The 26921-nt window shown below is 43.3% G+C and overlaps 3 protein-coding genes across 3 annotated transcripts; 2 read left to right on the forward strand and 1 right to left on the reverse strand.

Moving 5' to 3' along the window:
- Positions 1-174: 174 nt before the first annotated feature.
- LOC119187523 (multiple myeloma tumor-associated protein 2) lies at positions 175-4541 on the forward strand. Its single transcript, XM_037435665.2, has 6 exons — positions 175-485; positions 1410-1560; positions 1999-2047; positions 3228-3313; positions 3846-3962; positions 4301-4541. Exons 1-6 carry the CDS (start codon positions 392-394, stop codon positions 4377-4379), a joined length of 576 nt encoding a protein of 191 aa, XP_037291562.1. The 5' UTR covers positions 175-391; the 3' UTR covers positions 4380-4541.
- A 388-nt stretch (positions 4542-4929) lies between these two features.
- Positions 4930-10077, forward strand: LOC119187542 (cytochrome c). Its single transcript, XM_037435686.2, has 3 exons — positions 4930-5068; positions 6145-6331; positions 9736-10077. Exons 2-3 carry the CDS (start codon positions 6148-6150, stop codon positions 9879-9881), a joined length of 330 nt encoding a protein of 109 aa, XP_037291583.1. The 5' UTR covers positions 4930-5068; positions 6145-6147; the 3' UTR covers positions 9882-10077.
- A 2262-nt stretch (positions 10078-12339) lies between these two features.
- On the reverse strand, positions 12340-18231 carry LOC119187533 (acireductone dioxygenase). Its single transcript, XM_037435675.2, has 4 exons — positions 18022-18231; positions 17020-17133; positions 14613-14795; positions 12340-12533 (listed from the first exon to the last, which is right to left on the reverse strand). The coding sequence occupies exons 1-4, from the start codon at positions 18133-18135 to the stop codon at positions 12453-12455; spliced, it is 492 nt and encodes a 163-aa protein (XP_037291572.2). The 5' UTR covers positions 18136-18231; the 3' UTR covers positions 12340-12452.
- Positions 18232-26921: the final 8690 nt, after the last annotated feature.

A 26921-nucleotide genomic window follows, 5' to 3' on the forward strand; every position in this document is an offset into this window, starting at 1 on the left:
ATAGAAAGAAATTAAAAAAAAAACTATGGCCCTTTTTTTTTGGTTGTCTGCGACTACTAAAATTTGTGAAAGTTTTATTTCTTTTTTTATTCAAGTAGTTTTGATTTTGCTGTTTTGTAAAGTAGCCAAGCCAAGTACGTTGTGATTGCAGCTGTGGTCAGCGTTTGTTGTGGTATCGTAGTTGTGGTTAGATTGCTGGAGGGAAAATCTGAAATCGCTTGAATAATAAACCAGTGCATTCATATTCGTATTGCTGCTTGCTTTAGTTGACTTGCAGATCTACACTAAGCTAAAGGCTCTCCTAAATCCTCCGAGACGATGTCCTTCCCTTGAGGCGAGTAGCGTCAGTCGCTTGGAAGGAATTCAGCGTGCCGACGAAGATTTGGGGAACATGTTTCACCCTGTTCGTGGCGGTACCCGTGGAGGTGCTGACCAGTTCAACTGGGAAGACGTTAAGGACGACAAATACCGGGAAAATTATCTGGGTAAGTTTTGCCAGTGGTGCCCTTGCATGCGTAGTGTGACGAGCGGCTGGAGTCCGCATGGTTTCGCCCACTTATTGGATTCCCTCGTTATCTGAGAACTCCGTCCAGATCTGCAGCAGGGAATACACTTTTGTCTCAATGCTGGCTCACCGTATGAAATTCAGCTGTTCACGCTGGCACTTGCTTACCACTGGCCTCAGAGGTAGCTCTTACTATGCAATGTGCAAATCGTGTGATCCAATCAATGTGGCAAGACCTGTGCAGGCATCCACAATTTTGTCTGGAGCGCTTGATTAATAACTCAGAAAATGCCGCAGGGCTGAATACCTGAACGCTCTTTGCGAATTCTCTGCGCTTCGTTGTTCTTGCGCCTTCAAATTCTTGCTCCGCCGTGGTGGTCTAGTTAAGGTACTCGGCTGCTGACCCGCAGGTCGCGGGTTCATATCCCGGCTGCGGCGGCTGCATTTACGATGGAGGCGGAAATGTTGTATGCCCGTACGCTCAGATTTGGGCGCACGTTAAAGAACCCCAGGTGGTCGAAATTTACGGAGTCCTCCACTACGGCGTCTCTCATAATCATATGGTGGTTTTGGGACGTTAAACCCCACATATCAATCGTCATCAATCCTCAGATTCTCTTTCTGGCAAGATTCTCTTTCTCCAAACAGAACCTTGCCGAAAACCCTCTTTCTCAAGCCTGTAGCCTGTTACGCGCAAGTTTCAATTTCTTTGCAGCTCACCGTTACATTGCTGTAGGTTGCAGCGCGAACTGTTTTTATGGCTGTGCTACTCGTGCATTTTCACGTTTGCTTCGGTTGAAGAATTTGATAGTGTTGTGGATAATATCTGTGTATTAGCATGAATAGAAGACGTGGTGTCACTCTGTGTGCTGTACTTATGTAGCTCTTCCCGTTCCCTGAACAGGACACTCCCTTCGAGCACCGGTGGGACGATGGCAAAAAGGCAAAGACTTGACGTGGTATGCCAAGGAGAAGCAACAGGCTGCATCAACATCGAGAGAGAGTGAGGTGGCAGCTGCCAAGAAAGCTGAAGAAGAAGCCATGCTGGCAGCATTGTGAGTCTGTTGTTGTCTTGTTGCCAGGTGCACTGAACTGGAATTGATTGAAGTAACAGGTGCACCACTAGAATGCCTACGTGGGGGGCTCCAAGTTAAATGTGATGATTGATCACATGCATCTTTAATTCATGTTTTGTCAAAGTAGACAGATATATTCTTGCATTCCTCATCACCAAAGTGTTGCTGCTGCAACGGGTAATCGAAGATGTAATTTCGCAGTCATGATCTTCTTCATGTGCTCTGCGCAGAAGCAAATGTCTCCGTATTTATTCTATGTAATTCTGTCTTTCACAGTGCAAGGAACGGGGATGACAGAAAAACACATACAGTCTTTCATTGTCGTCCTCATACTTTGCACTGTGAAATGTCTAATAATGCTACATGAACTAGCCCAACATTCAATGTTAGTAACCTATGTAATCTTAAATCCAATAGGGGCTTTGCCACTCCAGCAAAACCGACACACCAGCCACTGAGCAAAGCGGTAAGTGCTTTGTATGTTTCTTCCTATGATTCCACTAACCAGAGGCTGCACTAGAATTATTTGGTGTTCTATGATTTTCGAGCGGTACAACATTGTCTGATTTACAAACTAAAAATTGCAGAAACAGTGTAGTGCAGTAACATATTTGTATATAGATATACAACTTTTTTTTTTAGATTGACAGAAGCTGCATTCACATGAATAATTAAATTTCAAACCTAATAATTTATTATGAGATGAATTAGCAGACATAAAATAATCATGCTAGTATAAGTTACCAACATCTATTTGACATAAAACACATATTTGAATGTCTAAAAAGTATATAAATTCTTGGTGAGAAAATTTCGTTTGGTTGTGATGTGTAGTAATTAGTAGTGCCACATTTTTCATCACTTTGAAAATGCTGACTCGTTTCATCTGTTCAATTTATTGACAATGTCCAGGGGGCAACAATGGGTGATCAGAATAGGGCAGGCATCTGAATGCCATATCGCAGACTGTCATTACCACTAAACAAGCTGGAAGGCTGGTATGGCATTAACAGTACTTTGGCAGTAACACTACACCCAAAACTAGAAGTCCTCTCTTGCTACTCATTTCTGAATAAAGAGCAGGCAAATTTTTATATTAATTGCTTGTCACATTGCTAATTATTCTATGTTATGTTTGTTATTTACCTTGTTTTTTTTTCAGCATTGGGTCTGCTTGACATTTTGTATATTTTTTCACCTGTTCTTTGGTCTGATGTTTGCCAGTATATACCCTATAATACTGAGCAAGTGTCCCCTTTACGATGAGGGATAATTGTATCAGATTTGAAGGGGGGGGGGGGCAGTTTCCCCACTTTCAAATCTCTCGAAAAAGGGAGCGCTCACTGAGGAGGGGTGGGGGGGGGGGGTGGGCTTGTTTGAACTTTACTGTAGTGCATTTGGTCCAGTCATAAAGCAATTCCTCAGAAGGTATGCTGCTTTTAACCTTCCTATAGTCCTCTTATGGACTTGCTACACAGACATGCATGAACCACTGGAGCGCATTATGTGCAGGATATTTATGGAAATTGGTGCCCACATCACACGTTTGGGTCTGCCACGACTGAGATTTACAGCGTCCGTGTGGCAAGTCAAAGCTGTAGCTCAACAACAGAAATCTCGCACTGCTTTGTGTTCGACTTTTCCAGGAGGTGACTGAAGCACTGCGCAGGGGTGATGGCAGCAAAGGCGATGGAGATGGAGACCGTGTCTCAGGCGTAGGTACCAATGCAAGGTATGCCATTCACTTTGCATTACTGCCATCTGGCTTGTGTGTTTAATCATGCACCTAGCCAATTGGCTTTGAGACCTATAACTACTCATGGTTGTTTGGAAAAGCATAGAATAAAATGTTGCGCAAAACTACTATCTTCGGCTCATTGCTTTAACATGAATAAAGAGTGCAGTGTAGACAACATCACTTGTACCTTTGTTATAGTCGTGGATAGTGTAGAGATTTCTTTTGCGCTGTCGTTATCCTTTCTCATCGTACACCATTCACAACTAGCCAGATCTCCTAATGTGGAAAAAGCACCAACCAATGCACTGGTAAAGCACAAAAAATAAAATGATAGGAATGAAATTTCGCTGTAAATCAACTCCCATAATGCTTCCAGAAAGGTCATAAAAGTTTATAATAGCTTGTACTTTATTTCAGTGAACTACCATGTTTGCCATGTTTGGCTTCAGTTGAACTGGTACAAGGCAAGCTTGATTTGTTATAAGTTGGCTGATTGAAATGGGATTGGAAATGTTTCATTTTCCAGGGGTGATTTCTGTACTCGTGGGAAACGGCCGGCCGAAGGTGTGGAGTTTATTTCCCATGCAGCCACCACACAAGATTGCCGGACAGACAAAGAAGAGAGCTCCAGAAAGAAGCACAAGTCAGTATTTTTATGCACTTGCTTGTGTGTGTGGCTTGCTTGTAGAGCTTGCTCTGAATAACCCCGTAACACTGGCACACGAGGAAGTAGTTTACGACCCAAACACAAGTTTTAACTTGGAATGTGTAAGTTTGTTGGCTCTAATATGCACAAAATAAAATTACCTTTTTTTGGTAAGTTTTATTTGCCTTGTAGGTTTAGTTGCTTGCCACTTTCTTATAGTTTCAAGTTCCTGAATTCTCACGATGTGTCTTTTACAGCTCAGCTGGTAATTGTTTCATTGCTCAAGAGCAATATTGGTTGCTTTGGATAAGAACCTTTCTTTTTTTTTTTTTTAGGAAGGACAAGAAATCCAAGAAGCACAAGAAAGAAAAACACAAGAAACATAAGCACCGAAGCCACCGGTCCCCCAGTTGATTCCCAGGGTGTGCATGTAAAGGTTATTTAACTAACCTCATGCCACAGTACAGAAAATGTTTTTGTACAACCTGATTATACTGGACAACTTGCTATGATTATGTCGCGAGAACTATCCCACAAACACAAAAAATAAAAAAATTAAAAAGCCCACTTAGTCCATGTGTGTGTGTGTACTGGTTTCCTTGACGTATCTTCTTATACGGTGTAATTTTTACTATCACAGGAGAGAGGAAAAAAAAAAAAGCATTTTGAAGCACGATCGTTTTAACACCACTGGGAAATAAACGGTATCGAGCCCCGTGGCCCTCTATTAAGTACCTTTTTGCTTACTCTTTATTTGCGTTACGTAAACGTAAGTAGGTGGTTGGCCTTTGTGAGTGGCCCGAGAACCGCTTGCACAGGTTCGTTTCTGACGCAACGAAACGATAAACGAAGGTGCTCGACGGGCGCGAGTCTACACGTCATTTTTGCGTCATCTTTTGCGTCATCACACGCCGTAGCCGATGATACGCCCTTCCCACGGTGGAAGAATACCCCCTCCTTTCCTGCTGCTTTTTGCGCATGTGCGTTTGCTCCACGCGCATGCGCAATGTGCGCAAGTGTGGCGTGTCCTGATCTGCCGGCTGGCAGTGGGTCACCTTCCTTGCATTACTCCGGCGGTAGCGACAGCGTGTTAACCTTGCGAGGTGAGTACCGCTCATCGATGTGTTAATTTTTTTTTTAGTTTACTTAACCAGAACGCGCAAAGTTATAAGTGCTGTGCTGGTCACTTCTGATTAATTCTGTTAACTGGTTTTCATGTGTATACCCTTGAGTTTAATCGCCAGTAGGAGGTCAGTGATAGGCCTAACGAATGAATGAAAAATGTGCTTCCCCGGAAGATAGTTTGCATCAGATTTCAACATACTACTTTCACATGTGATCGGTTCTATTGTCGGGTCTCGGACGAACCCGGTAGTTCGCGCTGTGGAGGTGCTTTGTGGCTTTCGCGTGACTTCCCGATTGTGGTGTGTGCGATTTTTCTCGGCATATTTCTCCTGCCGCACAAGGTGACCGTGACTATAGCGCCCGTAGGAAACGGGTCGCGTACCCGTTGCAACTGCTTTCACTGCCGGCTGAGCAGAGCTGTCGTTCTAGGCAACGTGATGTTTCGTGCAAGTAGTGTACTGTAATCGACGTGCGCAAGCTTGCGTCACCTGTACTGCTTCAGGTGCCCTCGAGTTTTCAAAGGACGTGGCATATACTTTGACCTATAACTGTTAATGACGCATGTATTGATCTCTCGCACCGTCTTTCGTATTTTACCCCGCGGCACTACTGTTCGGTCGCTTCTGAATATTTCCGTTGCTTAAGACAGCGCTGATTTGGGGTGAAAGTGCGGCAAACTGACAAGAGACCGCACTGGGCGCGGAGAACTACTTCTCTGCAAAGCTCCTGTGTATTGCTAGGCGGGTACCGTTTCAATCCTAGTAACGGGACGTTTCACTGGCAAATAACTACAGCGTTAAGTTTGCAGTGCAAGTGTTTCAATGAGAGTCCGGAAAGCGTTAACGTGCAGGCACAATCACTGAACTGCGTCAGCTCCCGACTTCATTTGGAGGGAGGGTGAAGGAGTATGGTCCCAGTTAGTTACACCGATGCTCGATTATGGTCGACCGCTGTGAAGCTACGCGAGATATTGATCTGTTCACGCTATGACGACGTGATCCTTTTCTTGTTCTGTAACTGCAGACAAGCGATTCCTTTCTTCTGTTTTCTCCAGGCCATGGCCGATATCCCTAAGGGTGACCCTGAGAAGGGCAAGAAAATTTTTGTGCAGCGGTGTGCGCAGTGCCACACGGTTGAAGCTGGCGGCAAGCATAAGACCGGACCAAACCTGCATGGTCTCTTCGGACGCAAGACGGGACAATCTCCTGGCTTCAGCTACACAGATGCCAACAAGAGCAAAGGTGAATTTCATTAACATAGTTCTGTGATGGAGCAACATCGCATCACTTGAAAATAGTGCGACTTGGAGAGTACACTTATCACAATCATCATTAGTCTGACCACGACCTCTAGAGTGCAGGGCAAAGGCCTCTCCCATGATCTGCCAATGAACCCGCTCTTGTGCTTTCTGCTGCCACATTATACCTTTGAGCTTTTTCATCTAATCGGCCCACCTAACTTTCCATCTTCCCTTCGAGCGTTTGCCTTCTCTGAGAATCCATTCAGTTACCCTGAAGGACCAGCGGTTATCCTGCCTTCGTGCTACCTGCCCGGTCCGTGTCCATTTCTTCTTGTTAATTTCACCTATGACACCCTCAACTCCGGCTTGTTCTCTGACCCACTCAGCTCTCTTCTTGTCTCTTAATGTTACACCTGTTATTTTTCTTTACATCGCGTCTTGAGTCATCCTCAGTTTAGGATGAACCCTTTTTGCAAGCCTCCAGGTGGACAGTACACTGCACTACACTTATTCACTGACCTTTTTTTTTTCTCTCAAAGGTCAACATTTCATAGGTATTTTTTGAGTGAATGTTGATTACTAAATATACTAAATGGTAAAACTTGCCCACGTCTTTAGTCGTGCCACGTGTATGCAGGCATCTACTAGCAACAACGGTTAGTTTACAGCCGCTTCATTGTAATCTATAATCATTGCATCAAGCAACAGTGGGGACATAAACAGTTCAATTAAAAGAATTCAATGAACTGTTATGCTAAGCTTGAACATTGCCGCGCAGTCGTGCTTGACGTTTCTTCAGCCTTTGAGACCCCTGAACCTCATTTCCAATTCTTCGTATGTATATGTACATAGATTATATTGAACTTTGATTTAACCACAGTTGAACACAGATATATTTAATCTGACTGGGATCGCAATAGAGTTATATATACAATTGGATGTGTGGAATATTTTATATATCCAAAATATAGCCAAGGGGACGTTACAAATGTTCGATGTAAAGAATAATTTGTTACATTTTTATTTATTTATTTATTTGTGGAATACTGCAGGCCAAAAAGGCTCAAGCAGGAGGGGCACAAACACAACCACAAGATCAGTACATGAGTGACACAGCTTCACTAAAATACATCTGTGTAAGAGGAGAGCGAGTAGAAGAGAAACATCGAAACAAAGAAAGCACGCAATCAGTACATGAGTAACACAGCTTGACTAAAATAAATCTGAGTTGGAGAAGAGAGAGTAGAAGAGAAACATCAAAACAAAAAAAATCAAGCGATATTGGGAGGGGGGGGGGGGGGGGGGTCAAGATTCACAGAATTAAACATTGGGTTCATCAAGATTGAAGGTTTGGAGGAAATCAGAAGGCAAGTTATTCCATTCTGTTACAGTTCTCGGAAAAAAGGAAAACTTAAATAAATCTGTCCGCGCAAAATACGGAGTTGAAGATCGGACATGAGAATGACGAGTTTGCCTGGTCGAAACTGGGGTAACGTAATGTGCTCGGTCTAGCCCAAGTTTATTGTTAATTAGTGAGTCCAAGAATTTTAAACGGAGAAGCTGGCGCCGCGATTGTAGCGTCTGGAATTCGTTATCTCGCATTAGTTCAGTAACTGATGTACCACGACCATACTTTGAGTAAATAAAACGCACTGCTCGTCTTTGAATCTTTTCGAGGGAATATATGTTAGACTTAGTATGCGGATCCCATACAATACAAGCGTATTCAAGCTTTGGACGTATTAAAGTGTTATAAGCTAATAGTTTCACTTGCGACGGGGTGTCTCTGAGTTTGTGCCTTAAAAGACACAGTTTACGGAAAGCCGATGACGAAACATCAGCAATGTGTGCATTCCAGGACAACTTATTTGTTATCGTTATACCTAGGTATTTGTATTGACTGACTTCTTTTAAGGGTTGGCTTTTCGAGGAATAGGAAAACTGAAGGGGATTTTTCTTGTTAGAAATTCGAAGGCAAACAAATTTATCGAAATTGAGCACCATGCCCCATTTGTTACACCACGAAAGAATATTGCTAAGGGCAGTGTCGAGAGCGACCTGGTCATCTGGCGAGTGTACATCTGTGAAAATAATGCAGTCTGCAAAAAGTCTTATTTTAACCGGATCAGTAATAGCATTAACAATGTCATTGCAATAAATTATAAACAGCAGCGGACCTAGAACACTACCCTGTGGTATGCCGGAATCTACTGGGAGATGAGGTGATGTCTGTGATATATGTGCGTTCGACATGTTGTGTCAATATGGAAGGTCACGTCTGCTTGTTTAAAACCCAACTTGAGGTGCTATTCAACAGCATCTTTCATCAAAAAAATAAAGATAACGTAAAAAAGTATATCTAATTGTTTGTTTGCTTTGATGACCATGCACATTTTGCAAAGACTGGTAGTGGGCTCACTTTGCATGTGTTGCATACCTTTCCACAGTTCCCTGGTGATAATTAAAGTTCATTGAAAGTGAACTTAATTATTTATTCACTTTTTTGTTTTAGTGTGCACAAAAGCCTTGTTAAACTAGGGTTTAGATGGATTCATGCGAAATGAACGTAATGGTATGTGGGTTTGCATTAGTTTGTTTAAAGTATCTTTAAACAGGAGCCATTAATGCATAAAGTGTATGCCAGGTGATTATAAGTGATCACTGAGTGCATAAGCTGAATAAAACATGAACTTGGGTCAACACATAGGTCCCCCCCCCCCCCCCCCCACGCCATAAAATGTACAAGTGTTCCACACATACAAAGTAGAGCGTGCGCCAAGCAGACGCGTACAACAAAGCTAAGTGTGGAGATCAGTTGGACGAGTCACTGGTCGCTTCAAGAGTTTTAAAGGGGCCCTGCAATACTTTTTGAGCATGGTCAGAAAACCCTGCCGATCAATAGTCGAGGCTCCCGTGGACATGCGAGCCAAATATTATAGCACAGCACTTGATATGTAACTCACAATAAGTTTGTTCTCAAAGTCAGTTAAATATTGCTTCTCTCGACAAATGACATTACAAGCTCAAAAATCGCTCGTCACCGCCATTAGTTGACTTGAGCATGGCACGCTCTGTTGTTACTGGTGCTGCCGCAGACGAGAGCAGACAATGCAAGGGCAGCGTGCGACAAATCTTTGAAACTGTGCTCCTACTGGACAGATTCTACAAATTCGTAAAGCAGTAATCTCCTTAGTGAATTCATTTTATGGCTATTCGGTAAAGTGTTCCAAGGCGCCTTAAAAAAAAAAAAAAAGAAACTTCCATTACGTAAGCTGCACCCCATTATGATGTACATTGTTTCATTGTCTTGTTTTAACTGAGAATATGTGGTATGTGCACTCCATGGCAGTGCCCTGTCATGAGTCACGATTGATACTAACAAAGCTTTCATCATTGTTCATCTAGGTATCACCTGGAACAAGGATACGCTGTTCATCTACCTAGAGGACCCCAAGAAGTACATTCCGGGCACTAAGATGGTCTTTGCTGGCCTTAAGAAGGTGCAAGATCGGGCCGACTTGATCTCCTACCTGGAGCAAGCCACAAAGTAGAAGCTATGAATTGGTTACACCGGTGACAAGCTTGAGGCACTGCCTCCTCCACTCCCACCCATTGCCATGCTCAAGAATAAATTATCACCATTGTTCATCTGTTGGTGAGAGGCAGTGGCTCTTGCTGCAAGGATGACTTAGATGCTGGCCCGCTCCGCCGTTGCAGTAATAAATGTTTGCAGTTTTACCACTGTTATTGACGAATGGAGGCTGATTTTTAGTATCTTGGAAACACGACACTCCTTAGGCTGTTGAAACCACTAGTTTATTTTAGCTTCAAGTACAGGGACAAAGCAATATGTTTTTTTTGTTATACTAAAGTAATATAATTTCCCACTCAATGAGAAAATATACTGTATGCAATACTTTTAATCTAAATGGCATTTGATCTAAAGGCCAAGCCATAGGTTTGATACTAAAGCAATACATGCTCTGGTTGGAAATGTTCGTGCAAGCTGTCAGACCGTGTAGGTGGTTGTAATGGAAAATTAGTTGAGGCGTTTTTGGCTTTGCACTTGAATACAATGTTTATTCACCCAAAAACAGCAACAACTTTCTTGCATATGAATGTAAATATTAGTAAGTTTAAACAGTATTGGGAATCCTCTTTGCAAGTAATGTCTCACTCTGAATAAAACGTTTAGTTAAGATATTACTTGTGCATTGCTTGCTATCACACACGAGATGTGTTCATAGTGTTATATGCAAGTGCTGCGACTGCATTGCCTCAACATAAATGCTAGTATGACATTTAAGTTTTTTGCATGCATGTGATCATATGGGAGCGTATGCTCGCAGACATATTACGTGCACACAGTTTTGCTCTTGATAGCTTTTCAGTGGGCATGTCATTCCCCACTGTCATTATGGCAAGAAATGCTGAAGTACTGTATGAGATATATGTGGAAGATTGCAACTATGCAAGATTCTTGGGCAACTTGGTCATTGAATTCAGATTGAATGAAGGCTGTGTTTCATTTACACAAACGATTAGCCAGCATTAAGCTAGTGCTAGTCCATGCTGGTAGAATGTTCAAAAGTCTTGGGGAGCACCAACATATGCCTTCTCGTGTAAAAGTGTTTTTAGCCCCTTTCTAGCATTATGATGCACAGCGTTCTTGCGGGTCCTTGAAAATGTTGCAAACCCTTGAATTTGAGGTTTGTTTTCAAGGCCTTAAATGTGCTGGAATTTTGGATGTCCTTGAAAATCCTTGAATTTCCTTTTATTTTTCATTAACGTTCTTGCACATTTCACAGACCATTATTTGGGATGCCGTAAATGTAGCATGTGGAACACGTAATGTGCCTATCTTAAAAGATTTGAGAACAGCAGTATCTTCTGAGAGGAACCAACACCATGCATTTTTAATAATGATAATATCTGGGCCTTTACGTCCCAAAACAAGGAAATCATTATGAGAGACATCGTATTGGAAGGCTCCGGAAATTTTGATCATCTGGCGCTCTTTAACATGCACTGATATGTATTGCACACTACACAGGCATTAACTGTTTTGCCTTCATTGAAATGCAACTGCTGTGGTCCGGGTCGTACCCATGACCATCGAATCTGCAGTCAAGCACCATAACGACTGCCCCACTGTGGAAGACAACACTGTGCATTTTTGAAAACTCGCAAGAGGAAGTAGCAGGAGGATTAGAAAAAAATGTTGCATTGAGGAGGAGGACAAAATGCTTACAAAAACAAAAAAAAGATGTTAGAAGTCGCTGTAGCGGAACTAGCAGCTACAGCAGACTCATAAGCAGGAAAGGCAGAGGCAACTAGTGACGAGACATGCATTATCAAGTCAAACAGCCTAATGTGGACTGCCAACACCAAGCACAAGGAGATAGTAGTGGACATTGATATGAGAGCATTGAAATGGGAGTAGCATAATAACTGTTTCTTAGCTTTGCCTATCAGAATACACCATTGTATCTTGTGTCATACTGAAAGCGATTATCTATCAACCTCTAAGAAACTATGATTGAGAGTTCTCTGGAAAGTAAATGTTATCAGAGCCATGTTTCTAATGTTTGCTCCAGCGATGTTACTTTTTTTTGTTGAATTCTAATTATTTAAAGCTGCCATCCTCCCTTGAAAATGCATAAATTGGGTTTCTAACGGACAATGGTCCCTGAAAATTCACACATGTAGCCTTGAAAGTCCTTGAAAACCTTTGAATTGCTGTCATGTAAATGAGCATGAACCCTGGATGCACGAAATTAGTGCATCCAGGGTTACTTTTGTCCTTTTGGGTACTTTTGTAGAAAGTACCCAAAGAAATATATTTGAACGAGGTAACTAGATCTGAAGTGGCTACCTGTTTCTGTTCTAAATTTAAATTTGGCAGGTTGTCTGAGGAGGTTGTTGTTTGCCTTGTTGTGGTGCTGAGCGAAGCTGCAAGGTGTTAGTGACTTTTACCTGCTGTGTATTGAAGAAAGTTCGAAGCAAAGGGAAAAGCACAATACAACTCTTGTGAAATGTACAAGTGTTCCACACATACAAAGTAGAGCACGCGCCAAGCAGACGCGTACAACAAAGCTAAGTGTGGAGATCAATTGGACGAGTCACTGGTCGCTTTCTTCATCCCTGAAGTCTGCTGTCCAGGTGTCCACATCCTCAAAGAGGCGGTGAATCACTAATTCCTCCTGCACATGAGCAAGATCACGTGGGAAGTGATTGTTGTGAATTTTATTGGGTGGACATGAAAACTTGTAGTGCATTGCAAGTAACAAGAGGAATTCACCTCATCTTTGCGACTAGTCTCTTGAATATTTTGGGAGCTATTAGACTTTGTAGGGGGGTGTTACGGAAAACAACCCAAGCATGGTGCAGCTTTGTCGTAGTGGTGGATTGGCAGTCTGATGTGTCAATACAATTCCAAGTCTCGAATTCGTAGCGACGCTTATGAAAACTTTCAGCGTGTGCAGTGTGCATGTACAGTGGTCATACTATATACAACTTTCAGGGCACACACAAGACTATTGTCTGACAACTAACGGGCATTTCTTAACACATTCCGTCGTCTGCTGTACGGAAAGCTACGAGACCTAATGTGCAATCGCAACTGAGCGTGCAATAGCTATACACTCTGTGCAAGCTGCATTGATTATTTTAGCAGCTGTATATTTATTACTTAAATGTACTCTGACTATATTTTTTCCTCCATATGATGAGTACAGCGTCAGCCAATCTTTCAAAGCCGCAGCCGGGTATTATTTAGGGTAACCATGATATTGTGGTGGTCACAGTGCTTGGCTACTAGCCTGAAATTTGTGGGTTCACATTTAGCTGTGGCAGTAACATTTCGATGAAGTCTGAATGCTAGAGGCCCTTGTACTGTTTGATGTCAGCACACATGAAAGAAACACAGGTAGTCTAAATTAAGCAGAGCCCTCCATAATGGCTTCTCTATTAGCCTCGGTTGCTGTGGTATGTTAAAAAGACAAGGAAACTATATTACGGTATAACAAATTAGTTTATATTAATAAATTAGACTTCGAGAATTGTAGCAACAGTAATTTTACCTCTGTAAGTTAATAGATGAGAAAATCAATGTCAGGTATATCACTTTTCAATTTCTTGCTGAAATTTCCAGCGGTGACGTCACGAATTTCGAGATGTTTCTTTCGTACTTTGGCCTCAGTGGCTCCGTGAAAATTTCTGAAACTTGGTATATTAAGTCTCCAGGCCTGTCAGATAACAATGTACTTCAATTTTACCGATTAATAACTACCCAGGCTTTAGTGAAAGCCGCCAAGTGTTTGATGTCTTGGAGACTGGTGCAGGAACTTAAAGGTGGCATTACCATCGAAATTTTCTTTCCTCTTGCACATGTTCTCATAGCCAGTATGGTGTATATGACATCACAAAAGGGAAATGCACTAATACAAGCTTTACTACCACTTTACACTAACCAACCTACTATTCCACATAGGAGGTGGTACCACCAGATCGGTGCAGATCACGGTGTGGAATGTTTGCGCTGTGCTGCAGTCACCATGTCAGATGATGGGATCGATATGGCAACATTCCTAGCCTTGTTGTTGGCATTGATAGATTAAAGCTTAAAGAATGCTTGAGTTCACCTTCATGAGTAGAGCACGATAGCGTAAGCAGTCCACGTTCACATCGTCTTCTCCATTGTTAGTTTCAAGTTACACATCTGTGCAATTACCTAGGCCGTTGCAAACTATCCTAGAATTCCTGCTTCAAGTGCATTTATGCAGTGCTCACTATGCCATAATCCTTCCTTTTTGAAATCGGCAAAGGGCCCACTATGCATCCATACTAAAGTGTGCTGGAACTGTATTCGTACAGTAACAAGTAAACCTACACAGCTGCTTGCTGTGTTGATGCTTTTGCTGCTTATAATGATAAATGCCTTAAGCTCTTAGTAGTAGGTGAGCCTTTAGTACACCCACTTGTTGCACAATTAATATGTTTTATTGCCTATGTATTTATTTATTTTTTGAAGAAGTTCAAAGCAATGGTGTGGCTCTGTGGTAGAACACGTGCTTGCCGTGCAGATGGCCTGGGCTCAATTCTCACTCAAGCCCGAGATTGCAATCATTTTATTTGCATCTCTCTTGATTTTTTGGTCACGAACAGCATTTCATTTTGGCTCACAACCAAAGACACTGACACCAAAATTTATGCGAAACAAGCTCTGTAACGCTATTGCATTAAAATCTCATGCAGATGTTGGTGTACAAAAGCATACAAACCTGTTGCGTTGCTGGTGAGAAGCGGTGGTATATCTGCGGTGGCAGAACGAGCAGGTGGCCCGCCCTGACCTGCACCCGCAGCCAGCGGTCTGACTTGTCGCGTACGTCCAGGAAGCCCGTGCCACGCTCAAAGTAGCGCACTTCCTCGTCGGGATGTTTGTGCTCGCGCCGGAACATGTCGATCTGCAAGCAGCCATGGCATCGTTTACGTCATAGCTGATGAGAGACAGCAGATAGTATGGCAGACTCGGTTTTTGCTCTAATCACCAGTATAGACTTTTGATGTGGTGTTACCGCCCGGATCCCCTTCCTCAACAGAAAAAAAAAAAAAGAAAAATAGTGCAGCTATGCACAGTAATGTGGAGGCTGAGGAAACGGCGGTGCTAGTGCTCTTCTCGTCCTCCTTTTCTTCCACGTCACCCTCAATTCCTTTTTACATGCAAAGCATCATTTGCTCAGGCCTATGCCCCACATTGTCGGCGTCCGCACTCGTACTACGCATGCGCAACTTTCCTCTCCCATGCTACCCCCTCTCGCCTCGCCGACGCAGGGAGTGAGAGGGGAGAGTGAGCGTAATTTTTTCACCCCTTGCAATACTATACTACACAAGACTATTTTATGTCTTACTCTTTCCCTCCTCCTCGACCCGCAGGGCGCGGGTTCGAATCCCGGCTGCGGCGGCTGCATTTCTGATGGAGGCGGAAATGTTGTAGGCCCGTGTGCTCAGATTTGGGTGCACGTTAAAGAACCCCAGGTGGTCTAAATTTCCGGAGCCCTCCACTACGGCGTCTCTCATAATCATATAGTGGTTTTGGGACGTTAAACCCCACATATCAATCAATTCCCTCCTCCTCGCCCATTGTCGTACTATGCTATACAAGAAGTATCCTACTCTTTTCCTTTCTCACACTCAACCCCGTCCCACTCAAATCTACACTCTCTGCCCTCCTTTCCCACACCCCTTCTTCGCCATCACTTCCCTTTCTCAACCCATGCTATAGTACACTACACAATACAGCACCCCCGAGCAGCATAAAAGTATTGCAGATCATTTTAGTGCGACAAAAAAGTTTCCGGACTGTTCATGGCTTTCGTAGCTTGACATCGTTACAGTCACGGTTGGCAAAAAAAAAAAAAAAACATTTCTAAAGCTTTGACATTGCACGGCCAGGTGCTTTTTTTTTTTTTTCAACGGAGCAGTGCAGAAATGCGCGTGTGCCGTTGCTGACCCGCGAGGTGCGTCGAACCGAAAGTCCTTCCTCCGTGTATCCCACAGTTTCCTGCGATTTCCCATTTTAGCGCTCACCTATTCATCACTAGTAATCAAACTAGCTGCAATAACAAAATAACTTTCTGTGCATCAAGAGACGTAATAAAATGCTGCTTGTACGTGTTTCTGATGGATTTATATTTAAATTAAAAAACGACTGTCTGGCGTTACTATAGCGCAAATAATTCAAAAATTGTTTTTGGTTCAATAAGTAGCGTCATCTAGCGGAGCTTAGCTGAACCAAGCAAGCAGAACTATAACCTCCGAGATGGCAAAAATCGTTCAATTGCCGTTGTTGCTACTGTGGTTCCCGCTACTTTCGCTACAATGTACACTTCTGGTACACTCTACTTTCGCTCTGCTGTTACTGGTGTCGGCGGCCGCGTAGTAAAGGCGGGCAACGTTGAGCATGGTAACAGTGACGTCCAACATTCCGCTTTCAGGCGGGGAATTTGAAGTGCGACAACGCGATGTGGACCATTAAAACATGATTTCATCTCAAAATAAGCACTTCCTTGGCATAAGAGTTGCACTATAAGATTTCTGGACAGCTGTTTCAACGATGAACGTTGACTTAGTATTTGACTTCAGTGCCCCTCTAAGCTCCCGATATTCATTTTCTCATCTATTAAACGTATGATGGTGAAATTAAGGACACTAGTTTTCAGAGTATATTTTATCAGTGAAAACTATAAAGTATCAGTGTAAAAACGACACTGATGAGGTCTTTTCAACCTTGTGTTTTGGGACCTGCTTCTATATATATATATATATATATATATATATATATATATATATATATATATATATATATATATATATATATATATATATATATATATATATATATATAAAGCTTACAGTGTGTTTTTTCACTTTCGTGTCTCTTTAATTTTTGTGGGATAGTGTAATATATGCGTCTTAAATTCCTGTATCGTGATTCGTTAGAGTCCGCGATATGTAGCGCACATGCATACCGGTGCAAAATCTTGCATATACTAACTATTTCAGTTAGTAAGTTCATATTTGTCTGTCAGTCAATTCTCATCAATATTTTGTCTAACAAAAAAAAACGAGCCCTCAACTTTACCCTTCTTGCCCACAACTATATAGATCTGCTTCGTATTATATTCTTACCATGCTCACGTAGTCTTCCTTGTTCGGCGAAAGATGGAGGCGGTCCTCGTAGCGAATTTTCTTCCTCTGCCTGATGCACTCCAGCGTGACGATGGCGTCTTCGTACGACGAAGTCTGCATCATTTGTGCGCATACGTAAGAATATGTGGTTTCGATGCACCTTTCCAGCCAGCTTCATAATGATCGCGCTCTTGCGCTCACCGGCCAGTGGGCCGTCTACTTCATGATCATCATGATCATCATGATCATCAGCAGCCTGCAGGGGCGGTGCCAGGATTTCTTTACTAGGGGGCGGGGGTATCCACGAGGAGGAGTTCGTATGTCCAGGGGGGGAGGGGGGCAGGAAGGCGGGTAACTTGCGTATTATTTTACTATTTTTGCTCTTGAGCATAGGAGGATAAGCGAGAATTCCGGAGTTGGGGGCGGGGGTTGATTAAGGTTTCTCATACTGCCCGCTTGCGCCGCCTGTGATAGCCTCACTACGCCCACTGCAGGGCAAAGACCTCTCCCATGTTCCGGCCGCCAATCAACTCGGTCCTGTGCTTTTTGCAGCCACTCAACTACCTGCAAGCTTCTTAATCTCGTCTGCTCACCTGGTTTGCTGTCTCCCCCCTCACGCATTTGCCTTCTCTTAGAATGCAGTCAGTTACCCGTAATGACCGGCGGTTATTCTGCTTACGCGCTACAATGCCCAGCCAGTGTACATTTCTTCATCTTGATATTAAGTATTATATCCTAGACCCCCGTTTGTTCCCTGACCCACTCTGCTCTCTTCCTGTAGTCAAGGTTACACCTATCTCTCCATTGCTCAAAGAGTCGTCCTCAATTTAAGCTGTGCCCTCTTCGCAAGCCCCCAGGTTACTTAGATTTAGGCGAACGTTAAAAATTTCTGGATCACTCCACTATATCGCTACGTCCATCCCAATCATACACTAGTCTTTGGATCTGAAAGACCAACAATTATAGTATCATAGTAGTATATACAGAGGTGTTACAGCATACCTCGTAAATCTCTGCACCATCCCCCATTATCTGCTTGATCCTTTGGGCGTCCAGCACCTTTTCAGGTTCGTTGACGTACCACGCGGTCAGCTTGTTCTCTGGCTTAGGGACCATGACTCGGGGGCAGAAAAGAAGGGCGTCCGTGTCTCCAACGAATGCGCCGAACTCACCGCTTCGATCTCTCGGCGACTACTGATGCCGTACAGGACAGTCGGCGTCGCTGTAAACACGGTCCTTTCGCGTTATCGGTCGGACGTACGCGATAGCGCCTCGCAGGTGCTGTGAAGTTGACGCCGCGCCGGCGGCGTGGGTTGTATCAAAATAAGCGTGCCGGAAGTGTCCTCCTTTATGGCGCGCTCATTCCAAACGCATATTTGGCGACAACAACTGTAACGGGACGGCAACTGGGTGACCGATCGTGAGCGTCTGCCAACTGCGCAATTCTGCGCCGCCGGGCTTTAATGTATGCGCGATGTAGCTGGTATAATCGATCAAAAAGAGCAACTGCGTTAAGGAAAGAACACTATTAGCCTACTGAGGAATAGGGCAGGTTCTGAAGTTTTTCAATTTAGCACGCGTTTGTATACACGTACGGATGCCAACGCACGCTCGAATGTTTATAAAGTATAATTGACCCCCTCCCCATAAAAAAAAAAAAAAATTGGCTATAGGTTCCCGAAGAAAACCTTACTTGTTGTTCCAAGTGCTATAAAACATGTGCCAGTAATTTTTTTTCTTTCGTGAATGACATTTAACTAGTTTAAATATCTTTCATGTGACCCCCAGGTTGTATCATAAACTGCTTTGGCAGTAGCTTTAGGCGTAAATAAGGGACATATATTGGAATAGTTTTAGTCAATGAAAAAAAAAAAAAACAGACGAGAGCTGAGTGCGAATGGTTTCCATAATCTTTAGGACAATTCGCAGTTATTGGAAGCTTGAAATGTTGTGCAATTGTATTGCCATCGCATTTTGAATGGTTTAGGTATAAATATTGTTGGGTTACCGAAACTGAACAGCTGAAAGCCAGCACTCCCCTGTGTTCTTTTGTTTCTCGGCTATTATTAATGATATATTTGTGAGAGTTTTTCATCTCATAACCACGATATGGATATTTAAAACACGGTAGTGAAAGCATTACGAAATTTTGACCATCTGGTGATATAGTTTAACATGCAGCTAAATATAAGTACACGGGTATCTGGATATGCCATCGAAATGCAGCCCCCGCGGCTGGGATTCGACCCCACGGCCGTTGGAGTTAGTGGTCGAACACCGCAACCAATATATAGACCCCAATGGTTCATCTATTCTCGATTTTTCATCATCTTGCTAAAAAAATCCAACAGCTTTTCTGTAAAACTACAGAGTGCGACTGCGCCACAGAAATTGGGAAAATCCTATTACCCATCTCGCTATAGTTGACTAAAAAATAGCCAAGAAATACACGGGCAGTGAACACCGCTTAATATTTCTGTACAGACGTAACCAATAATTGAGGTACTTAAATGAACCAATGGTGATAAAGTTGTAATGAACATCGGGGCCGCTCATTTCAGCTTTCCTGGATAACCATCTGCACAAAGTTCGGGCAGTCATTGCGCCCGTGCTGGCTCATGACGTGGATGATTGATTATTTACGACCATGGTTTTCACCGAGCCGGCCCGTGCTACGACACACGACAAACTTCAACCATAGCAGCTCTGCAGTAAAATCCTGAACCCAACTATACAGTAACTCACACCAGTCTTGCCAAGACACATGATATAACCAATATAACAACGCCATCTTAAGAGAAATATCGATTGTAGTTGTAAATGTGGCTAACTTTCTCTTTACGGCTGCAAGCGAAATGTCAAAAATAGCTCGTGACAGCTCTACTGCTCGCATAAAAGAAGAAGAAGAAAAGAAGAAGAAGAAGAAGAAGAAAAGAAGAAGAAGAAGAAGAAGAAGAAAGAAGAAGAAGAAGAAGAAGAAGAAAGAAGAAGAAGAAGAAGAAGAAGAAGAAGAAGAAGAAAGAAGAAGAAGAAGAAGAAGAAGAAAGAAGAAGAAGAAGAAGAAGAAGAAGAAGAAGAAGAAGAAGAAGAAGAAGAAGAAGAAGAAGAAGAAGAAGAAGAAGAAGAAGAAGAAGAAGAAGGAGAAGAAGAAGAAGAAGAAGAAGAAGAAGAAGAAGAAGAAGAAAGAAGAAGAAGAAGAGAAGAAGAAGAAGAAGAAAGAAGAAGAAGAAGAAGAAGAAGAAGAAGAAGAGAAGAAGAAGAAGAAGAAGAAGAAGAAGAAGAAGAAGAAGAAGAAGAAGAAGAAGAAGAAGAGAAGAAGAAGAGAAGAAGAAGAAGAAGAAGAAGAAGAAGAAGAAGAAGAAGAAGAAGAAGAAGAAGAAGAAGAAGAAGAAGAAGAAGAAGAAGAAGAAGAAGAAGAAGAAGAAGAAGAAGAAGAAGAAGAAAGAAGAAGAAAGAAGAAGATCCTTGTTACTCGGGCGCACCCACAAGGGGGATCGGCCAAGAACCGGGCGGCAGGATCTTTAAGTAAAAGGCTTATGGTTTAGAAAGGTTGCAAGTAGTTCCGGGGAACGTGCACGAGGAGCATCCGCAGAAGCCGTGCTCTGAAAGCGCGTGGAGCTCATTGTGTCAAAATAACGACTTGTCTATAACTTGACAGATGAACGGAAGCACGCGCATAATAACGTGACGTTTTGCGTCCCAAAACCACGATAATATTTTGGCGGACGCTGTAACGGGGGGCTCCGAAAAATATACGCGCACCTCAATCATTTCGTCTCCATGGAAATCGACGAACGGGTTTGCTCGTGGGATGGGAATAGAAATGTTTACGCGTTAAAGAGATGCGTGCGAACGCTCTTAAGAAACCGCTACAACAGCTGTCACAGCTCGTTTCATAACAAGGTCAAAGCGACGCGTCGTTTAGGTCGGCGAGTGGCATGTTTACGAATAGCACAAGTCTTAGCTGCTGATTTTTTTCCCCCTTTAGTTCTGGGTACGTCACAGTTGGTCGCTGTATGTAGTTGCAGTGTTGTCACGTCATACTTGCATATCTCGCTAGCTTTCTTTCTCAGCCACGCAATATATTGTGCGCAGTCAGTATGCTTATTGATTGATTTGTGGCGTTTAACGTCCCAAAACCACCATATGATTATGAGAGACGCCGTAGTAAAGGGCTCCGGAAATTTCGACCACCTGGAGTTTTTAACGTGCACCCAAATCTGAGCACACGGGGCTACAACATTTCCGTCTTCATTGGAAATGCAGCCGCCGCAGCCGGGATTCGATCCCGTGACCTGTGGGTCAGCAGCCGAGTACCTTAGCCACTAGACCACCGCGGCGGGTCACAGTCAGTATGCTGTTGAAATTACTTCCCGAGTTACAAAGTTCGTATAGCTAACTAGTTAAATGTAGTAAAGAAGTCACTGGTGGCTGCAGTCTACTGGACACAATGTGTGTTAGGTTTTTCTGGTGTGACGTATATAACAGTTTATTTATTTATTTGTCTTAGTGCTCGATAACTGGAAGTGTATATGACATAGGGACACCTTCATATGCCTGATAAACTTGATGGTTCGCACTTCTTTATACTGCTTAAAACGGTTTGAACGGGTGAAGGACTATATAGTGTCAATGTCTCCGTCGTTCGAAGTTGTCAGTTGTCCTGACACATATTGCCCAGCTTTTGATCGGTGTTCAGCTTTTGATCAGGTATGTTCCACTGCGTTACTTCTTGAGGCTTGTGCACCTGCAAGGTAGCGGTGCGCTCAAAAACACTTACAGGTTGGCACTTCGAATAGGTACACGCTTGTGTGAACAGGTATCGAATAGGTACACGTTCGGGTAATACAGAGAGCATAACGGCACGGCGTCAGCAAAAGCAGTTACTATTTCCTTTTAGGTATGTTCATAGTTCTGGAACACTGATATTATGCGGTTCTCCTGCGGTTGTATATAGGTTAGCGGCTATAAGGTTGTTTAGCTGCCAATCTCGATGTAGATATTTCAATTCCCAGCCTCGGCGGTTAAATTTTGATGGTAAGTGCAAAAAAAAAAAAAACCGTTGTACTTTCATTTAGGTGCACGTTAAACAACTCCAGAAGTTCAAAAGTATGCCAAGGTGAGTCAACCATAATGGCGTACTTCATAATTATGATTTGGCACGTATATAATATAAGAATTTTAGTTCAAGCTCACACGAATTTTTCGTATGTTCCTTTCTTTCCGTCTCCCTATAATTTAATCCCTCGTTCCCCCAGCGTATATAAAGGATAGCAAACTGGACGCGCGTCTGGTTCACCTTCGCGTCTCTCCTTCCTCCTTCTCTATCTAAACGTTTACCAGCCGTCAATTTTTAATTTTGCCTTTCTAAACAAATCAAGCTATTATATAACAAGATATATTTTAGATAGAAAGTGTAGGTACAAATATTTGGGGTATTATAGTCGCACGATTGTTCTTGGAATGCGCATGTGCATTATGTGGTTGCTAAGGATGCGGTGGCATTGAACTATATTCAAAGGAATTTGAAATGTGCAGATTATCAGCTTAGGAATATAGCTTACCTCACCTGTATTCGACCAATATTAGACTATGCTTGTTCTCTCTGGGACCCGTCATTAGTTGGCTTGATTAATAAGTTGGAAAACATTCAAAACAGAGCAGCCAGGTTCGTTTTGAGTCGGTATGGATGAAATCACGGTGGTACCGAAATGAAAAAAGAATTAAACTGGGGGTCACTGTCATCACGACGTAAAAAAATACATTTGAAGTTGTTATATCCGATATTTCACAATAAAACAGGAATTGAGAGAGACACTTATTTAAAACAGCCAGAGTAGATATCTGAACGTATAGACTATACACACAAAATAAGGCCACACGGGGCCAGGACGAACCTGTACGTGAATTCGTTTTTTTTTTTTGTGAAAACCATTAACGAGTGAAATGGTCTGATGTCTGAGCAAGTGAGCAGTAACAATGAAGATGTGTTTTTTTCATGTTTGTAACCTCCTGCTGTAACGCCTCCGGGCAAAGAGGGCTTATGTATGAATGAATAATACACGTTGAACCACAGCATACGAGTGGCATGTGGCCATGTCGTACATTGTACGAAAACCGCTGGCATATGCGCTGCTGCACCTGTGCGAAATAATGAATATTTGCACGTTACGTTGGATAACGTAAATAAACAAAAGGTTACACAACGTCAGCTTCTCTTACCATCTTTCTACGCCGGCCTCTTCCTTCGCCCTCGATCCTATTTACACCATTTAGTGCTGTGTATCAAACCGTATGCTAATATGTGGTTAACTTCCTGGCCTCTCTTTTCGTCTCTCTTTTGTCAGCGCACGCAGCCACGCGTGGGGTTATCTGAGAACAGTTCTCTCCTTGGGTAGTGTTTGGTAAACAAAGAGAAGCACGCATGACCGATAGGAGCCACGGTGATCCTTTCTTGTTTACAAGGTGCGCCATCGGTGTTGCGTGTTTCACTACAGAGAGAGGCGGTGAATCGCCAGCAAGTCGGCCATTGTCGCATTGCGGGCGAAAACGTAGGTCTCACGAACCAAGATACGAGTGGCGGGGAGATGAGCTCAGTAGCGCGTGGTTTTACATCCTACACTGGTGATTGATTGATTGATTGATTGATTTGAATAAATTTATTTATTGAAGCGGAAAGAAACCGAAATCGCAAGTGACGGTTGCACATGTCGAAGAGTCCAAAGCGCTGGTGGTATTCCAATGGTTGTCGAATACATGCCCTAAAGAATACTTTTGTTCTCGTATAAAGACTATCGTTTAGATGCTGGGGCATAGGAAGAAATTTATCTTTCGGGCAATCATGTCTGAAAGCAAGCATCAACTGGGCCAGTGACAACTCCTATAAATGGTTATAAAAGTTACGTTGTTTATTTGTTGTTGTTGTTGTTTGAAGGGGCCCCGCAACACGTTTCGAAAACGGTCAGTAAACGCTGCCGATCGGCAGTTGAGGCTCCCGAGAACACTAGAGCCAAACGTTATAGCGTGGCACGCGGCCTGAAATTTACAATTATTTCTCACTCAGCTAGAAATCGCTTCCCTTCTCTCTACAAGTGACATCATATGCCCGAAATATTGCGTAATATGCCTAAAGTTCACGGAAGTTGGTTGATTTGAGCGTCAGGAGCTGCATGCTTACCGTGGCCGCCACGTGATGACGCCACATCCACTGAGAAGAAGCTGCGCGTTCTAATAAATCATGAAACAAAGGCCATGACGTGCGCTGACGAAGGGATGCGTCGTCTTTCCCCTTTGTCATTCCCCCGTGCGTAGCTTCCAGCGCCCTCGCTGGTGCTATAGAGAGAAAGCGCCTGAAGCGTGTGACAAATATCTGTAACCACACTCGTACTCGACGAATTCTAAAAAAAATGCGGCAGTGAATCAGCGAGGTAATCTGCTTTTGTAATGAACCTATTAAATGACGACTTGTAAAAGTGTTTCTGGACCCTTCTAAACCTTGGAGCCACGCTAGGAAAAAGGAAAAAGAAAAGAGGTAGGTTCTCCGCCTTGGTTGTACGTAGTTCATCGAAATAATAAGAAGAAGAGGCAGCACAGGTGGATTGTTTGCCTGATCCCAGCTGTACCTGGGGCAAGCCTAACGCCTGACCTGTACTGTGAGACTCGACTGTGAAGAAGCTGCCCGGGCTCAGAATCTGGCAGTAGTATCCTTACTGTTCTTTGAGAGTTCGTTATTTTCCGGTAACAGTATCAGTCTTTCTCTGCTGAAGCGAGTCATTCGATCTTGATGTCATTTTCTTCCCCTGCCAAGGCACTCCCCTTGGTTAGCTTCCACTCCCGCCAAGGATTGGTCGATAGACAATTTGTTACGCAGTAGGTCGAGAAGTGTCCCTGTGGCGCTGGTACCTACAGATGGGGGTGTGGGATAACAACACTTAAATGTTTCCGCACTGAAGGTTCTAAAACGACTGCACCTGAATCGTGGCACACACACAAAGTTTTCTTGCTTCTTTCGGGCGAGAGTGTTCTTACCGCCGGCGCCCGTGTTTGGAGGCATCGCCACAACGCGCAGGCGCAGAAGCGGTGCCGATCCGTTTCGCCACAGGGGCAGTATTCCGATGAAGAACCCAAAGGCGATTCAATTGGAGCTTCGAAAAGCCACTTCGCATTTCCAGGAGATCACTGAGGTCCACCAGTTTGGTCGCGGAGGCATCCTGTGCTGTTCCGCAGATCAGGAATGCATTCGTGGGCTCCTGCAATGTTCCGAATTCGCAGCGCGTCCGGTAAGCCCTTTTATTCTGGCACACCCCGCATGCTCGAAAGGACTAGTCCTCGGTGTAGACACAAACCTGACGCCTGCAGAAGTGCTCGATTTGTTTTCGGTGGCGGGTGTAATTTCAGTGTACAGGTGCACCCGTACAATTGACAACATAAAATCCCCAATGGAATCCTTGATAGTGACCTTTTTAGGAACAGTCCGACCTTCCGAAATTAAGGCATGGCCACTGATCTATAGGATAGAGCCACTTTCCCCTATATTCCTGCAGTGTTTGAAAAGTTGGCGATGTGGACATAGCGTCAGAGGGTGCCGATAAGTTCTTAGATGCCGTCGGTGTGGTGAAAATCATGACAGCCGCAAGTGCAGCTCTGAGAAAGAGAGGTGCTGCTTATGTAATGGGGCGCACCCTGCAGACTCCGCAGACTGTGCAGCAAAAGAAAGGGAGCTTGCCATATTGGATATTGTAGAACGCAAACGGTACTCTCGGATAGAAGCCGTTGCAGAAATGCAGGAGAGATCCAAAGTATATGCAGGTGTTGCTGCACGTAATACCACCGCCATGAATGCCTCTCTCGCAACATCTATCGCAGAAGCCATAGAGAAGGCTATGGAAAAGGCAGTGGAACGCCTCGCAAACAAACTTTTTGAAAGCTTGGCACAATTGGTTTCCAATCAACTATCTCAAATTCTAGGTGTAGCATCTACGAACGATTGGGATCCTCAGACATCATTGGTATCGCTGTGTACGGAAATAGAAAGTGCGAAAACACGTCAGCGAGCGGTTTCTCCTCAGGCAGGGACTTCCAAAACCACGGAAGACGGTGATCTAACGGATGATTCGGAAGCATGTGCAGATATGGATATGGACTCTCATAAGACTCTGAAGCGAACCCGATTTCCCCAATAAAAAAAATTCTTAGCATAAAGCAAAATCTAAAAAAGTATCTATCCAAAAAAGAATTCTTTGAGAACATGTCTAAGAAAAACTTTTTGTGAAAGGACATTTTAGACCAAGCAGTTTCTGCGACGGTTCTGTCGTCAAAATAGGTTCACTAACCATGTTACAGTGGAATTGCAGGTCTATATTTTCCGCAGCCACAGACCTATCATACCTTTCTTCACAACTTTCCCCTGATATTATATCACTGCAAGAAACCTGGCTTTCAACCAGCCAGAAGTTTTACCTAAAAAATTATCGGCTATTTTGATTGGACCAACCTAGCAGAGGTGGTGGGCTTTCTGTCTTGATAGCAACTAAGTTTAGTCACAAAGCTGCGATCTCTTGTCGTTGTTTGACTCCAGATTGTGAAATTTTGATAGTAGACATAATATTACCCGACGGTTCTCCCTTCTCATTTGTAAATGCTTATTTCCCAGCCGGGGTGCAAGACACACGGAATCTAGACAATATGTTCTCTGCATGCAGAAAGGATATATTAATCACTGGAGACTTCAATTCACATCATGTGGCTTGGGGTTTTAAAACAGATTTAAGCGGAGAACGCTTGTGGGAATGGGCTATTGACAAGAGTTTACCTTGTTTAAATTCGCAATCTGCTACTTTTCTCCGAGGTCTCTATAAATCTGTAATTGACTTGACATTTTCAAGCTCATCTCTAAATATATG

The sequence above is a fragment of the Rhipicephalus microplus genome, chromosome 1, assembly GCF_043290135.1.
Source record: "Rhipicephalus microplus isolate Deutch F79 chromosome 1, USDA_Rmic, whole genome shotgun sequence".
NCBI classification, from domain to species: domain Eukaryota; kingdom Metazoa; phylum Arthropoda; class Arachnida; order Ixodida; family Ixodidae; genus Rhipicephalus; species Rhipicephalus microplus.

What these genes read in the sequence shown, in the direction of transcription:
- LOC119187523 (XM_037435665.2), top strand. Translation starts at nt 392, where the DNA reads ATGTTTCACCCTGTTCGTGGCGGTACCCGTGGAGGTGCTGACCAGTTC. An exon ending in GAAGCCATGCTGGCAGCATT is followed by an intron (nt 1,561 to 1,998) that starts GTGAGTCTGTTG and finishes TAAATCCAATAG; the next exon opens with GGGCTTTGCCACTCCAGCAA. An exon ending in ACCAGCCACTGAGCAAAGCG is followed by an intron (nt 2,048 to 3,227) that starts GTAAGTGCTTTG and finishes CGACTTTTCCAG; the next exon opens with GAGGTGACTGAAGCACTGCG.
- LOC119187542 (XM_037435686.2), top strand. Translation starts at nt 6,148, where the DNA reads ATGGCCGATATCCCTAAGGGTGACCCTGAGAAGGGCAAGAAAATTTTT. An exon ending in AGATGCCAACAAGAGCAAAG is followed by an intron (nt 6,332 to 9,735) that starts GTGAATTTCATT and finishes TTGTTCATCTAG; the next exon opens with GTATCACCTGGAACAAGGAT.
- LOC119187533 (XM_037435675.2), bottom strand. Translation starts at nt 18,135, where the DNA reads ATGGTCCCTAAGCCAGAGAACAAGCTGACCGCGTGGTACGTCAACGAA. An exon ending in ATGGTGCAGAGATTTACGAG is followed by an intron (nt 17,134 to 18,021) that starts GTATGCTGTAAC and finishes CAAATGATGCAG; the next exon opens with ACTTCGTCGTACGAAGACGC. An exon ending in TCTCACCAGCAACGCAACAG is followed by an intron (nt 12,534 to 14,612) that starts GTTTGTATGCTT and finishes GCTCATGTGCAG; the next exon opens with GAGGAATTAGTGATTCACCG.